The 15,166-nt window shown below is 52.8% G+C and overlaps 1 protein-coding gene across 2 annotated transcripts in view; it reads right to left on the bottom strand.

Moving 5' to 3' along the window:
- UMODL1 (uromodulin like 1) overlaps nucleotides 1–15,166 on the bottom strand; it is a 68,273-nt gene that overhangs the window by 14,498 nt on the left and 38,609 nt on the right. For both annotated transcript variants that reach the window (XM_033232550.1, XM_033232551.1), the window contains 7 exons: nucleotides 13,328–13,440; nucleotides 9,871–10,084; nucleotides 7,640–7,777; nucleotides 5,393–5,712; nucleotides 2,009–2,154; nucleotides 1,253–1,489; nucleotides 784–943 (listed from right to left, as the gene is read on the bottom strand). In XM_033232550.1, the coding sequence (XP_033088441.1) occupies nucleotides 784–943; nucleotides 1,253–1,489; nucleotides 2,009–2,154; nucleotides 5,393–5,712; nucleotides 7,640–7,777; nucleotides 9,871–10,084; nucleotides 13,328–13,440 (1,328 nt within the window). The remainder of the gene's footprint in view (nucleotides 1–783; nucleotides 944–1,252; nucleotides 1,490–2,008; nucleotides 2,155–5,392; nucleotides 5,713–7,639; nucleotides 7,778–9,870; nucleotides 10,085–13,327; nucleotides 13,441–15,166) is intronic.

Genomic DNA, 15,166 nt, shown 5'->3' with positions numbered 1-15,166 from the left:
GCAAAAGGGACATGAACAGAATCAGCCTTCCTTGTGTTGCTTCTCTATCCACGTCCCACAGAGGCTCAGAGCTTGGTCACCCAGGAAAACAGCCGCGTTCTGCGACGCATACTCAGATGAGCGCAGGAACAAGCACTCCCTCCGAGGAGAGAGAAGCATTCGGTCACTGAGCAAAAAGCAGTGTGCACCCTAAGACGTCCACTGCCTCGGACGACAGGTGACCAACACGTGGGAACCGCATGTACTTGTCTGTGATATAAAGCACAGCTTTCTGACCTCAGGATTACAAAGCCTATTTCAAATTCGAAAGTCTAAGGAAACCGGAATGTAAAATTAGCCCTGCCTGAATGTTGAAGAAAGGAAAGGGGAAAAAAACTTTATTAAATAACAGAGTGGCTGATATTTAGTATGTTCCATCAATGTGGTTAAAAATAATATTTAAAAAACATTTTTACACCTAAAAATCACCTTAGAAGCACTAGGTATCATGGCAAGGCAGTGCCAGTGTGACAGCCAGTGGAACATTATGGCCTCAAGAAGGAACTTAGCTCAGCCACTGAGAAACAGGAAATGCCCACCAGTTCACATGAGTCCGCCGTGCAAAGGCTGCCTGCTGTGGAAATACCATTTCACACTCCGGGTCTGCAGGACAGGCACAGCGACTCTTCCCAGAGGTCGGCCCCGAGCCACTCGAGCCCCAGGCTTCTATCAACAGAGCCTTGCATTGAAACAATAAGCAATGTGAATCCAACCAAACGTTTAGAAAACCAAAAACACACTTACGATTTTGCACGTGGCCCCGGGGGATTCCATGCAGATGCGGAGTTTGCAGTGCAGGTAGACAATGGAGTTGTTGATAAAGGAAAAGATCCTCAGCTTGAACTGAGCCTTGCTGGAGTTGCCATTCTCAATCACGTTGGTGTATGTGTTGGGCAACGGGCAGCTGAGAAGAGAGGAAAAGGGACTCCTTGCTTGTCAGTGAGCCCCGCTGTCCTTGTTCTCAGATAAGGTTACTCACAACTACATCTGACAACGCTCACAGACCCCACAGGCTCCATGGGAGTCTAGGACTGGCCACCTCATTTATTCCCCAAAACCTAGGTCCATGACAGCACTTGCCTGAAAATCCTGCAGCGTCCAGAGCCGGCCACACAGCTAGGCCAGGCAACGGCAGTGCCTGCTTGAGCCCTATGCGTTCTTAATGAAGCCCCGGGTATTGCTGGATGGGGGTGCTTGCACTCCTGAGCCCTACCTGTTGTTAATGAAGCTGAAGGTGACCGGGTCCCGGGCATTGCTGGACGGGGTTGCCCAGCACTCCGTCAGGACCACCTTGAGGTTGCTTTTCTGCCTGTAGAGCCCCACTTCGATCTTGACGTCGTCACTGGCAGACACGCTATAATTCTGAGGTATGGGAGAGTCCCCAATGAACAACTGCATTTCGGTAACAAAATTTCCAGCGCCATGGAGGTCCTCAATGATGGTGTAAACCCTGCAAGAGGAAGCAGCTTGCAGGAGGTGGGTTTCAGGAGGTGCATTATTGTGGCCCCTCTCGTTCCCACTTCTCCCCCAAAACACAGCTCCAGAGGAGAGTGCAAATGAACGAGAAGACCCCCCCACTGCCAATGAGAGCACACGGAGGCCATTTGTTCAGGACTGGCTGGTCCAGGGGTTGTCTCCCTCACTTGTGTTGGTGGAGACTCAGTGGCAGGTGCAGGGGCCACCTAGCATAGGAATAGTGGTGTCTGGTGGAGGCCGTGGGGGGTGGCCTGCCGGTGGCTCACTGGAAGTGGGGCCATCCCATGGGGTTGGCCAGGGGACGTATTTGGCCTCGTCTGGCTGGCCCTGAGTGGGAAGTGGGAACAAAGGTTGGGGAGCAGCCCAGCCACACCCATTTGTATATTCCATCTCAAGGAAGGGTCCTTAAGTGGTTGCAACCCTAAAGAACCCTGAAAGCGCAGGTGCTCTAGAGGCACGGGGCTGTGGGGCAGCGGGGGCATTTCTCCCTCACCCCCACTCCGGGGTGAAGCCAGAGGACGTCAGCAGATCATTCTGGAAGGCACAGTAGATGGGGCTCAGGATCTTCAGGTGGTGGATGATGCCCTCCGGGGACAGGTCGCTCCTCAGCGTGGTCCTCACCACGGTGTTCGTCACGTTCTGAGCATAAGGTGGGGTGTGAGGAGCTCCCAGGCCCCAGCCGGCCCCCCATGCCCTGCTGTCAGCCACGGCTCTAGGTGCTGGGGGGACCGGGGATGAGGATTCTTCTCTAGAGCTTCTCCCCAGGAGCATCGAGACTCTGGCGATTCTCCCAACCATAAATCACCCAAGAGAGCCTAAGGGCTCAGCCTCTACCCATTCCCTGTGGACCAGAGGAGGCAGAACCTGAACCTGTGTAGATTCCGTGGCCGTTGCACAAATAAGTCTTTCTGGGAAACTTAGTTTTTGACAAGTGTCAAAAACCGTCAAGAGCTCCTGTGGATTCCAGGGCCTGGGTGACTCATCAGAGACAAATTTCCCTTTTCTTTCTACGTGCCCCAAACCCTGCTGCATTAATAATCAAGCCAAGCATTAGTCTAGCTCAGAAAAACACAGAGGGAGCTGCCGACTGCAGGCTCTGCCCGGGGCCCCAGCCCTGGGAGGCGCTGCCTCCCCACTAGAGCTGCTGGTGTGTGGGTGGTGCTCTGAGCACCAGGCAGGGTGTCCTGCACCCTCAGCCCTTCCACTTGGCCCCACAGCCCTGCAAGAGCCCCGCATAGGCTCGAGGATGCCACAGTGGCCCGCTCATGTGCACCTCTCACCCCAGACCTCCCTCACCACGGAAGCTGCCGGAAGCCACTGATCACTGCCCATCCCCCTTGCAGACATCCCCCCTGCTGCCATCACCTGGCCTCCAGGTGACTGTCTAAGAATCTCTGAGGGAGTAAACTAATTCTGGGCAGTTCTCCTTAAGTCGTGCAGTTTGAGGGGTTGACGGATGAGGAAGGTTTTGTAGCTGTTGAAACAGTGCAGATCACTCCTTCAGCCCAGGGAGGGTCCGAAGAGCTCCCGAGGGAGCGGAGTGAGCTCAGCAGAGTGAGCTGTGCCTCTCAGGCAAGCTTGTGCTCTGTAATGTCCTCATACACGTCCATGTGAATCCCTCAGCTTCCTGGCCACCCTCAATCCCTGCTCCAGGCTCCAAGCAGGCTCCACACCATGGAAACACCTTATGTCCCCACCTCCCCACCTCATCCCTCAGCCTCTGGGGCTTTCTGGCCTCTGCTCCCCAGGGCTAGCTCCTTACTCAGCCCCGAGGTCCACGTCCCAGCCTCCGGCTCAGGATGTTCACCTGGTTCCCACCTTGTTGACTCCCAGAGATTTACACCCCATGCCAGGACTCTGGGTTTCATCTGCCAGCTTTACCCCACCCAGGGCCAGAGGCCACCGTGTCCCCACTAGGGAGTGTGTCCAGAGCCCCAACCAGAAGCAGCATCCCCTCAAGGTTTCTCAAGAGGCAGAGCCACAGGGATGGGGCTGCTTCTCAGTGCAGGGCGACTTTGACTCTGAACTCCCATGGACCCTGCTGAGCACCCAGGGCTCAGCCACAGATTGTGGGTGATGATGCCTGACCCAGGGGTTCGCTAAGGGACTAAATGTCGTCATGCACGTAGAACTCCCAGTCAAGCAGGTCCACGGCAGTTTCAGGGCACCACACCTCCCAATCCCTTTTTTTTTTTTCAGAATGCAATGCCTTGGACTGTTCAAAGGCCCTGAGGGACAGAAGCCCAGGGCCCAGAGTTCCTGCCAACGACCAGGAACCACCATTCCTGCCTAGCTCTCAATGAGGACAATGTCTCCGTTAGGAGAGCCTTCTGGCCCTAGCTCCTGGGCCAGCCAGACACTGCTCCCTGCTCAGCCCCATCCACAGCCTCAACTTTCACACCAGGCCTCATACCCCACCCTGCCCACGAGTCCACCCTTCCATCCCTGCCCACCTGGCCAGAACCACTCGGGCAGACTCTTAACTCTGCCATGGTTTCCAGCCTCCCTCATCTGGCTATCCTGGCATGGCCCTTGGATACACTCACGGCTGTCTCACCCATGGCCCTTGGATACGCTCACGGCTCTCTCACTCACCCTTGGAACGACGCTGGCCTTCTTTCTAGGTCGAGCCCCTTCCCAGAAGGCCACTTCCCCAACCCAGAGCCGGCACGGGCTCCCTCTGAAGCCGCCGGCCCTTCCATGCAGCTTCCCTGATCAACCCTGCACGCCCAGGCCCATGCAGCCCAGGCCCCTGTGCCCAGTACTGGGCTGAGCTGATGGAAGGTGCTGGCTCTCCCCTCCTTTTGTCCCCCCAGCAGGGCCCTGAATATGAAGCCTTTGTGTCCCGTGTGGCCAAGTGGGGTTGGGGATGAACGAGGGCACGCGTGGGAGCATTTGCCGTGACACAGAGGCACCCTGGGAAGAAGCGGGACCTGAAGCCAGGTCGGCTGCCTCATGGGTGCCACACACTAGAGGCTCAGAGTAGACCCAGGACCCACTGGCCCAGAGTCACCTGCAAGGGGAGATGCCAGAGCTCATCTATGCACATGGAGGTGCGAAGGTCTCAGGCCAAGAAAAACTGCTTTCCCTACCTGGGCTCCCTCTGTCCTGGGAGCCCTGCAGCCCGTCCAGGACCCTGAAATAGACAGTGTTGGCTAGGAACACAGTCCCTCCAACAGAGGAGTTCTGACTAATGCCACCCAATGCCCCCCAAACACACACCCATACATACACACTCACACACATGGACAAACACATCCACACATGCTCAACTCATGCACACATGCACATACACACATTCTCACATTCACACACTCACACATTCATCCATGCATGCACAGCCACATGCACATAAGCATGCGATACACATGCGCGCACACACGCACGTACATTTACAAGCACAGCCATGCATACACATTCGCACACAGAGATTCACACGTGTACACACATTCACATACATGCACACCCCCACATACACAGACATATTCAGACACATGCAGACATGCACAGATGTATACTCGCACACACACACTTTCACACACACAGTCTCATATCCACACACAACTCCTTGGCTTTCCTGCCTCTTCCTATCCCACTGCCTCTCCACCCTGTCTGTGCAGGGAGGAGTTTTAAGCCCCGACTCTGGAGCCTGCCCCAGCACTTGGCACCCGAGTCCCTCCTGGGTGGACTCACAGCTCCCTTCCGATTCTGGGGTGCAGGCTGGTCCCTGGTTGAGAACTCAACCCTGTCCTGATCCCCCTTGCTGGGTTCCCCTCGGGGTGTAGAGTCTTGCCTGGCCCTCCCCTATAGAGGCCCATGTGACCTAAAGCCCCCTGCACCCTGGCGTGCATCCTGAGCCTGGCTCTCCTGGCCTTACGCTCTGCATGACGGTCCCGCACTCGCTCCAGCCGGCCTCCAGGAGCACGTGTGTGCCATTGCTGTGGCTCACGTTGCAGGAGGGGTGGCTCAGGTACAGCGAGGACTCGGGGATGGATTCCTGCTGCAGGAAGCGCTTCTGGATGGCGACAACCACCTTCTCGATCTCACAGAGCACCCTGACTGCTCCAGTCAGGTTCAGCCGCCGGGGCAGGCCTTGTGGGGTGGGGCTGGTGTCTTGAACAAAGGCAGCCTTGGTCCCTGCTGTGGTGAGAGGCCTCTCTGGGCTGGTGGCCCAGGTTTCGTTGCCATGAGAGTCACCTGCAAGGCACAAGGAGGAAAAGGCAAAGAGTGGCTCTGTGTTTGGGGTTGGCATGGAGGGGCAGGGGTAAGGAGCAGACTGGAGCTGCCCTGCACTCTGCAGCAGCCACACCTGGGAACCGCATGTTCCAGCCACAACTACACGTGTGCGCACACACACGCACACACATGCACACACGTGCACGCAATGCACACACACACGCCCACACACATGCTCACGCATGCACACACATGCACGTACACACATATGTGCACACATGCACAGACACACACACACACACATGCACACACATGCACGTGTTGCATATCTCCATCAGCTCAGGGAGCCAGGCTCACCATGGGCCCCCGAGGGCCAAGGACCGAGGGACCTGATGCCAGGGATGTGCCAAGCCAGTGGACACAGGGTGAGTCATCTGCTCTCAGAGCCCTGAGTCTGTTCTCTAAGATGGGGTAATGATGCCTCCTCTTGAGGCCCTTGTGCCCAAATTTCCCACTCCAGCTCCCTTCTTGCCCCCAGAGCAGGTTCAGTTTCAATGACTAGGAGAACAAGGGGGCCCAGAAAGGTTTCCGATCCACCCACCCGTTCTCGGGGTGCTCCCTCCCTGGTCTATATGGAAGCAGACCCCAGACACAGCTCCGCACGTGCCCTGCACCCTCCTTCAGCAGTGGCTCTATCATCTGTGGGCCTGGTTTGTGCCTTCTTTTATCTCAGAGTGGGGCTCGCCCAGCCCCAGCACCCTGCAGCTCTACCCAGCTCACTCCTGTCTCCAGGCTGTAATCCAAACCATGGCTGAGGCCTTCAGTTGGCTGCTGCCTCACCCGCCTCCCTGGGCAGCCTGCTTCCTGCTCTCTACCACCCATCTCCTGCAGGTACCTGCTTGTGAGATCATGCCCGTCAGCAGCTCTGTTCTCATCACGGCACCCACCCACCATGCCCTGCCCTCCCTGCTGGGTGCCGTCTTAGCTATCCGTTAAGACCAGCTTCAAGACACCACTTCCAGGAAGTCCTCCCCGGCCACACTCACTGGACTGAAGCAGCTTAGCCTCCTCTGTGCTTCCTGATTCTACTTCAAGCAGGACACGTTCTACAGCCCCCCGGATACTGCCCTCACTAGTATAAACGTCCACCTCCCTTTACTTGACGCAGATTCCTGGATAACAGTGGTGATCTTGGGGTCAGCGCTAAATCCACTAAGACCCTGTTTTACAGGGAAAGAGCTGGATAGAAAGAGTGGCCGAGAGGAAACCTTCCCCTTGTGTCGTGTGTCCCACGGCTGCGTGTTTCACAAGACGGTCGCTCAGCATCTGCATGTTCACACCTCGTGTGTGTGTATTTTCTCTTCATGGATATCAGAGCTAGCTCTCGGAGAGATAAGGCACTGCCCAGAAGCCTGGACACGTATGAAAGAATGGGAAGGAACATGCATACGCATGTACACACACAGACACATACATCACACACACACACGTGCACCCACATCACACACAGGAAACTTCCCCAGGACACAGAAATATGACCTCATAGGGACAAGAAGCCCTTTGCACGTGAATGTCCTTTAAAAAAACTGATTATGGGCCGGGCACGGTGGCTCAAGCCTGTAATCCCAGCACTTTGGGAGGCCGAGACAGGCGGATCACGAGGTCAGGAGATCGAGACCATCCTGGTTAATACGGTGAAACCCCGTCTCTACTAAAAAAATACAAAAAACTAGCCGGGCGCATTGGCGGGCGCCTGTAGTCCCAGCTACTTGGGAGGCTGAGGCAGGAGAATGGCGGGAACCCGGGAGGCGGAGCTTGCAGTGAGCTGAGATCCGGCCACTGCACTCCAGCCTGGGCGACAGAGCGAGACTCCATCTCAAAAAAAAAAAAAAAAAACAAAACTGATTATGAGCTAGTATTCCAGAAAAAGAACCTCTGATATCATTACCTTCGCAGGGTCTCCCAGAATATTCCACAGGGAAATCGGGGGCTCCTCTCTCACAGCTACAAGTGAAAGACCCGAGCGTGTTTCGACAGGATGTCCCGGGCACACAGTCGTCCTCCTTCCTTTCACACTCGTCGTAATCTGCCAATATTTAGAAGACAAAACAGAAGAACATCCCTGGGGGCTGGCGGGTCACAGAAGCCTCAGGGCAGAGGGCATCTCACAGACAATGCTGGAAACTCCAGCCACAGCAGACTGCGGTGGAGCTGGCCAGTTCTGGAGACTACAGGAGGCTTCCTGCCGGTGGGGCTGGGAATGGCTAGGGACGTCTGCAGGGGCTGTTCTGGAAAGAGGAGTCTGGCCCAGAGCTGGGATGGAGATCTGGGCAGAGGAGGGCCAACCCTTCCGTTCCCAGGAGTGACCAGGAGATGCACAGGCCCTCAGACCCACCTCGGTCCAGCCCAAGGGACCCAGGCCACAGGCCCAACCCTGGGCAGAAGGCCCTCAGGCCATTTGCCTTTCACCACGACACTCGGTTGATTATTGACAGCAAAACAGGTTTACTGCAGAGCATGGACAAGTACCAGAAAAGTATGACCAGGGGCATGTTGGCATGTGGACATATTTCCTTCCGGCCTTTTAAAATGCAGGCATGCGGGCCGGGCGCGGTGGCTCAAGCCTGTAATCCCAGCACTTTGGGAGGCCGAGACGGGCGGATCACGAGGTCAGGAGATCGAGACCATCCTGGCTAATACGGTGAAACCCCGGCTCTACTAAAAAATACAAAAAACTAGCCGGGCGACGAGGCGGGCGCCTGTAGTCCCAGCTACTCGGGAGGCTGAGACAGGAGAATGGCGTGAACCCGGGAGGCGGAGCTTGCAGTGAGCTGAGAGCCGGCCACTGCACTCCAGCCTGGGCGGCAGAGCAAGACTCCGTCTCAAAAAAAAAATAAAAATAAAAAAATAAAATAAAAAATAAAAAATAAAATGCAGGCATGCTCTGAGAGCATAGCTTGCTTCTGCCACCACCTAGCTCCATGCAAATACACAAACCTCGATTCTCATCATTGCACAACAGCCCAGGGCAGGGACACCTGGTAACTTAGCACCTTCTCTGTAACTGGATGATTGGGACTTCCAACTCTTTTGCTTTTAAAGTAACACTGAAGATGAACATCTTTGTATGTAAACTATGGTCCAAACTGAGATCAAATTGGGATATTTTAGAATCTGATATTTCAGAATCAAGGTGGATGGCCACTTTGAAAGCGCTTGATTTATATCACCAAACTGGTTTCCAGGAAGCGTGAGCAAATCCTTCTGCCACCAGCAATCTGTGCAAACACCTGCCTCGCTACACTTTCACCAGTATTCATGTCAGCAGGAAAAAGACCTTTTTTTGCAATTTGATGGGCAAAAAGTGCAACGCGTTTTAATGGGGATGTCTTGGGTCACCACATCTTTGTTAATCATTCATATTTCTTTTTTTATACCTTGTCTGTGTACATCTTTTGTGCATTTATCCATCAGGTTCTTAATATTTATCATCTATTTGTATGATCTCTCTATATATTTGGGATACTAACACTTCATCAAATTATTGAATTTTTTTTTAACTTTGCTTTAAAATGGTGCCTTTATTTTGATTTATCTCTGCATGTAGTCAGTATCTCATCCTTTTCCTCTGAAAATCATATTTTCTTTGAGAAGTCCTTCTTATTCTAAAATTCAAAAAACTAACATTAATCTTCAATTTTTAAAAGGTCTTTGGTTTCTGATACATGTGACTATAAGCCATTCATCATCTATTTTCAAGTGTGATAGGAGAAAAGAATCTAAATTGTCTTTTTCTCCCTGCTTTTCTCGTTAATTATTTTTACTGGGATCTCCTTGGGAACTGTGCTTGGGAGAGGGTCTGGCTGCAGAAAGGGATGCGTCTGCCCTCAGCCCATGGAAACAAGCAGCAGGGAAGCAGTAGACCCCAAAAGAAAGCAGCACCCCTGGGCACCTGCAGGTTTACCTGAAGATGTTTTCAACACTTCAACCTTTACAAAATTATCATCACAATAAGAGGGACAGAGAGGGTCCTGTCTGTTTCACATCTTCATCTAATTCCGGGGGAAGGAGGACTATATGGGCACAACACAACATCTTTCAAAAGCGAAAGGTAGTGGCTGCGCTCTGGCTGCCTCTGGTTCCCGAACACGGGAGAAGCTCAGGCCCAGCCTCTCATACCCTGTATGAAGGTGTCGCCTCTGATCACCTCCAGCAGAGGCGTGGTCTGGAAGGCGGTGAGGAATGCAGCTGACACCTCCTGGACAGCCACATCTGCGATTATCAGCAACTGAAACTCCACCATGACGCTGCCATTGGTGACGCCGACGACTTCCATCCTGACCCCGCCGGCGTCCATGTGCTGATGCAGGGTGGCTGGCAGGGAGCCCCGCACCTGTGAGGAAAGAGGCCATGTGAGGAGGTCCCCACGCTGAGAGGAAACAGATGCCCGTCTCGAGGCGGTTCCTCCTGCCAGTCTGCCCAGCAGCAGGGCTGGCCCATAGCACAGAGGTAAAAGCCACACGTTGGTTCTGGGCTCCTTTCCTGTCTGCCATGTTTTCAAGCCCAGCACAAATGCCTGGGAGTGTCTGTGATATGAGAACAGCCCTGTTTCCCCCCCAACCAGCAATCAGCTTCAGAAAGATGCCTGTGGGGTAAGTATGGGGCTTGGGGCACAGGCAGAGACCCTACCTCACGGGGCTTAAAATTTGCTGGGGGCTCACAAGGGCTTCTAGAACTTCATACTCCTGGTTTGCAGCCACCGAGGGCAGGAGGCTGAGTGTGGGGTCATGGGGAGGGACACCACTCCCCAATGCCTTCTCTGGAACAGCCATTTTGCTGCTGACGCTGCAGAGCATATCCCCTTTCATTCTCCCTCCCTGCCTGTCCCCAGACTCTTCCTGTGAGCATTTCCAACATCCCCATTAGGACAGGGGGTTCCTACCCCCAAATGCCCCACTTTCTACTCTGTCTCTTTGGACACAGTCACACATCACACACTATATGATTCCACACTAACCCATCATGGTCAAAACACCTGAGGCAGGAGAACGGCGTGAACCCAGGAGGCGGAGTTTACAGTGAGCAGAGATCGCTCCACTGCACTCCAGCCTGGGCGACAGAGTGAGACTCCGTCTCAAAACAAAACAAAACAAAAACAAAAAGCACCCAGAAAGGCAAACAATCTTATAATGAGCTTCAGTCACCCTCAATGCAAACCTCCTATGGAAAGGGCACCTCCAGCGTTTGTCCTCACAGGTGCGGTAGCTCAGGGCCCGGGTCATGGACTTACTCCCCGGCTTCTGGGCCGCCAAGGTGAACAGATCCATTGTCCCTCTCAGAGTCTGTGGACCCCAGGGAGAATGCAGCTGCCCTGGGTTGGCTCAGTAGATGACTGTTGTCGTGACCATCTTCACAATCAGATATTCCCTCTCTCTTTCTCTCAGAGGAATCTGTCATAGTCTTGGATTAATGTGACCTTTAGCTGCATTTCAAACCAACCTCTAAGCAAAGTTCCAGGCCCCTTGCTAGGAAGTGGTGAAGAGCCAGGGACCGAGGCACGCAGCGGACACCTCCTGGACATCCATGTTTGCGATTATCAGCAAGTGAAACCCCCGAAATTTCTCTTAACATCCTACTTCTGTGATTAAGTTGTGTCATTATTTGCTGTCCTGAAATTCTAGGCAAACAGAAAAACAACATCCCCAAAAATGGGCAAGGGAAGAAATGGTTCAAAGAGGAAAGATTAATCAAGAAACTTGGGAAGGAAATGGAGCTGCCTCGTTTGACCACTAGAGCCAGGTGGAAGGATTCGGTGTTTGTTGTTTAATATTGTAACTACTATTTAACCTTATCAATGAAATCACATTATTAATCAAACCATATTATTAATCAAACCATCAACAATTCTTGAATGCACAAACCAGGAGCTGGGAACGAGCTAAGCCACTGAGGCCGGTCCTAAAGGCAGCTCTTCTCATCTGTGGGTGAAGCGCTGGGGTTTGCAGTCCTGCTACAATATTAGCACGACAGGCCACTAGGCGGCAATGTCATACCTCTCTGTGCTGAGCCTTAAACTCCCAGATTCAAGAAATCTGCAATGTGAGATTCCACGCCAACAAAATCACTAGATTATGACAAGGGCACTCCCTCTACCTCAAAAAGTCCACAAGAAGGCACGTCACTAAATGGTAACAGATAGCGTCCCAGAGAATGCTGAGGGGATGGCAGGGAGGAATGCAGGAAAGAGCAGGAAAAGAACTTTCTCTGAGGCAGGGGCATTGTAGCACTATTTATAACAGACAGAAGCGGGAGCCGCCCAGTGCCCTCAGTGAATGAATGGATGAGCCTGCATGGGTTATGTCCCAGCCATAACAAGGAATGCAGTGCTGACACATGCTGCCACGTGGATGAAATCCGAAAACCTCATTTTAACTGAAAGAAGCCAGACACAAAAAGTCACAATTCTATTTCTGTAAAATGTCCACAATGGGCAAATCCATAGAGATAAAAAGCAGCTTAGTGATTACCAGGAGCGGGAGGAAGTGGTGAGAGAGAATGACTTCCTTTTTTTTTTTTGAGATGGGGTCTTGCTCTGTTGCCTAGGCTGGAGTGCAGTGGCACGATCTCAGCTCACTGCAACCTCTGCCTCCTGGTTTCAAGCAATTCTCCTGCCTCAGCCTCCTGAGTACCTGGGATTACAGGAACCCACCACCACGCCTGGCTAATTTTTGTATTTTTAGTAGAGACGGGGTTTCGCCATGTTGACCAGGCTGGTCTCAAACTCCTGACCTCAGGTGATCCACCCGCCTCAGCCTCCCAAAGTGCTGGGATTACAGGCGTGAGCCACCATGCCCAGCTGGGAGTGGCTTCTAATGAAGTTTCTTTTTGGGTGATGAAAGTGTTCTGGAATTAGTGGTGATGGTTGCACAATTTTGCAAAATAGTCTAAACCACTGAATTGTACAGTTTAAAAGTGTAGATTTTATGGTCTATGAAATAAATCTCATTTCTTATAGGTTAAAAAAAAAAACATGGAGGGACTTTCTGCTTCATAGGTTCCACAATTGAGAAACAGATTTCACTGGACAGAAAAGCATGTGAAATAATGATGCAGCAGAGGAAGAGCTGTGCCTCCTGTCTGCTGACCGTGTCTTTGCCAGGGCAGATCCAGAGACGCTCAGGGAGCCAAGCCAGAGCTTATAGTCCTGGCTTCCTTCAGAAATGAAGAGCTCATAGGACCTACAAGTCAAATTCCTAGTTGGATGAGACTAGAAATTTTTTTTTTCCCACAGGGTCTCACTCTGTTGTCCAGACTGGAGTGCAGTGGCATGATCTCAGCTTACTGCAACCTCTGCCTCCTGGGTTCAAGAGATTTTCCTGCCTTAGCCTCCTGAGTAGCTGAGATCACAAATATGAGCCCCCGTGACAGACTAATTTTTTGTATTTTTTTGGTGGAGATGAGGTTTTGCCATGTTGCCCAGGCTGGTCTCAAACTCCTGAGCTTGGGCAATCTGCCCGCCTCTGCCTCCCAAAGTGCTAGGATTATAGGTGTGAGCCACTGCACCTAACCTAGAATTCTATCAGCCTTCCACCCTTTCCCTCCTGAAAGGAATTAAGGGCTGATATCACCAACTCACCGTCCTGAAGAACAGTTCTAGGAAATCTCGATACTCCTGGCTGCTTCCGTTGCGAAAGGATTCTGAGTACCTGACATTTGCAATTCTGACCTTTCCAATGAGCTTCCGGGCCGCTGCAGGATGGAGGATAAACACATTTGGAATGTATTAGATAACAAAGTAACATTTCAATATTAATAAGCGTATTTTCATGTCCGTGAAGAGCATCACACCAAGGCCGCCCTGTGTTCTAGGAAGAAGGAATAGTGCCAGGGCTCAGTGACACAGTCCATCAGATGCCAGAGGACACAGGACACAGTGGGAGAACCTTTCAGAGGACGCAGCCAGCTCGGCCCCTGCAACTGTGTCCTCAACACACACACCCTTCCTTCCTTACTGCCGTTACCCATGCTGGGGCGTTCAATTTACCAGCAAGCTGGCATGACTTGAAGCATGTGGAGGCACCGTTAAATAACTTTGCCAGGCCACAGGTACAAACTGGGCTGTCCCAGGTATACCAGGACTTAGAGCCCTGGCCAGGCCTCTACTCAGAGTCCACAGGGCCACAGGGTGCCCAGGGGTCTTGTTTACAGCCAGCCCTTCTTCCTCCCCCAGCAGCCCCACCTCCCCTTGTCTATGGGCAGTCCCTGTTTTGGCATCATCTGTCCCATCTGAATCTTTTCCCTCCGTGGAGGGCTTCTAGGAGTATGTGGCACACAAATGTGGTCCAGGAAGGTCACCACCCCATCCTGGCCCTGGCATGGCAACCACCCCAGTGTTCAGTCAGTCCCTCACCAAATATTTATGAAGCAGCTGCCATGTGCCAGAGGCATTCTAGACAGTGAAGGAGACAGACACAGCTCTCCCCTCAGGGGGCTTAGAGTCCATCTCCTCAGAGCTTCTCACTCAGGCTTAAGACAAACCACAGAGCCATTCTGCTATGCATTCCTGGGGGAACCCCAAACTCTCCATCCTTGAGATCATTTTTGTGGCTGCCTCTGAGGGCCTCTGGTTCAGTCTCTATGGTTGGCATGGGCAACCCAGTCTGAAAGCCATCAGTAGCAGAACAGGTGCACAGGTGAGAGCACGTATAAGCCTGCCCACAGGTTCGGGTCCCCCATGTCCCGTCCAGAGCAGCTGAGACCTTCAGTGGCCCAACTCTGGTTCTCAGACCCCAGGGCCACCCTGCCTGACCGTCCAGCCAGCACTGATCTCCCTCTTCTCCAGCTGCTCATGAACTTGCACAGTTCACGTCATGCACTCCCTCTGTTCTCTAATTTCTCAGGCCATGGCTGATTAGTACTTTAAAGCACAGACATAGAAGTTCTCAACTTCTATCACTGCATCCCAATAGGCCATCTTATGCCTCCCTCAAGGGGTGTGCGCCCCACCTTGCAGACCACTGCTATCAATGCTGCCCATGGTGTGAAAACCATCTTACACCTCCCTGAAGGGGTGCGCACCCTACTGTGCAGACCACTGCTACTAACACCTGGGAAACTGCCACGGTGTGAAAACCAGCCTGCAACATCAGACGTGCCCTTGACTATCCAGGTAAGGTACACATAAGAAAATACCCAGGTGGCGACGCTAACGAAAAGAAAAGAGGAATTTCATCCAAATATATGTAGTGTTGTCACCACCCAGCTTGAACGCAGTGGAGTCTATGTTTGATTCATTATTGCTTAATTCTTTAGTTTGTGGCCCCGGGCTCCGGCGGGCTGCTCACAGATCATCCGTGCGACTGCCGATTTTCAGTTGATATCCTTCCTGAAAGCCAAGTCCTCTGAGACTGTTGAGATCAGAGGGAGTGGATGCAGCTCAACAGATGAGTTGCTTCCCCAAGAGGACACAGGGGAG

Source organism: Trachypithecus francoisi, unplaced genomic scaffold (assembly GCF_009764315.1).
Source record: "Trachypithecus francoisi isolate TF-2019V2 unplaced genomic scaffold, Tfra_2.0 Lachesis_group14, whole genome shotgun sequence".
NCBI classification, from domain to species: Eukaryota; Metazoa; Chordata; class Mammalia; order Primates; family Cercopithecidae; genus Trachypithecus; species Trachypithecus francoisi.
The sequence above is the reverse complement of the archived record's forward strand: the minus strand, read 5'-3'. Positions and strand labels throughout refer to the sequence as shown.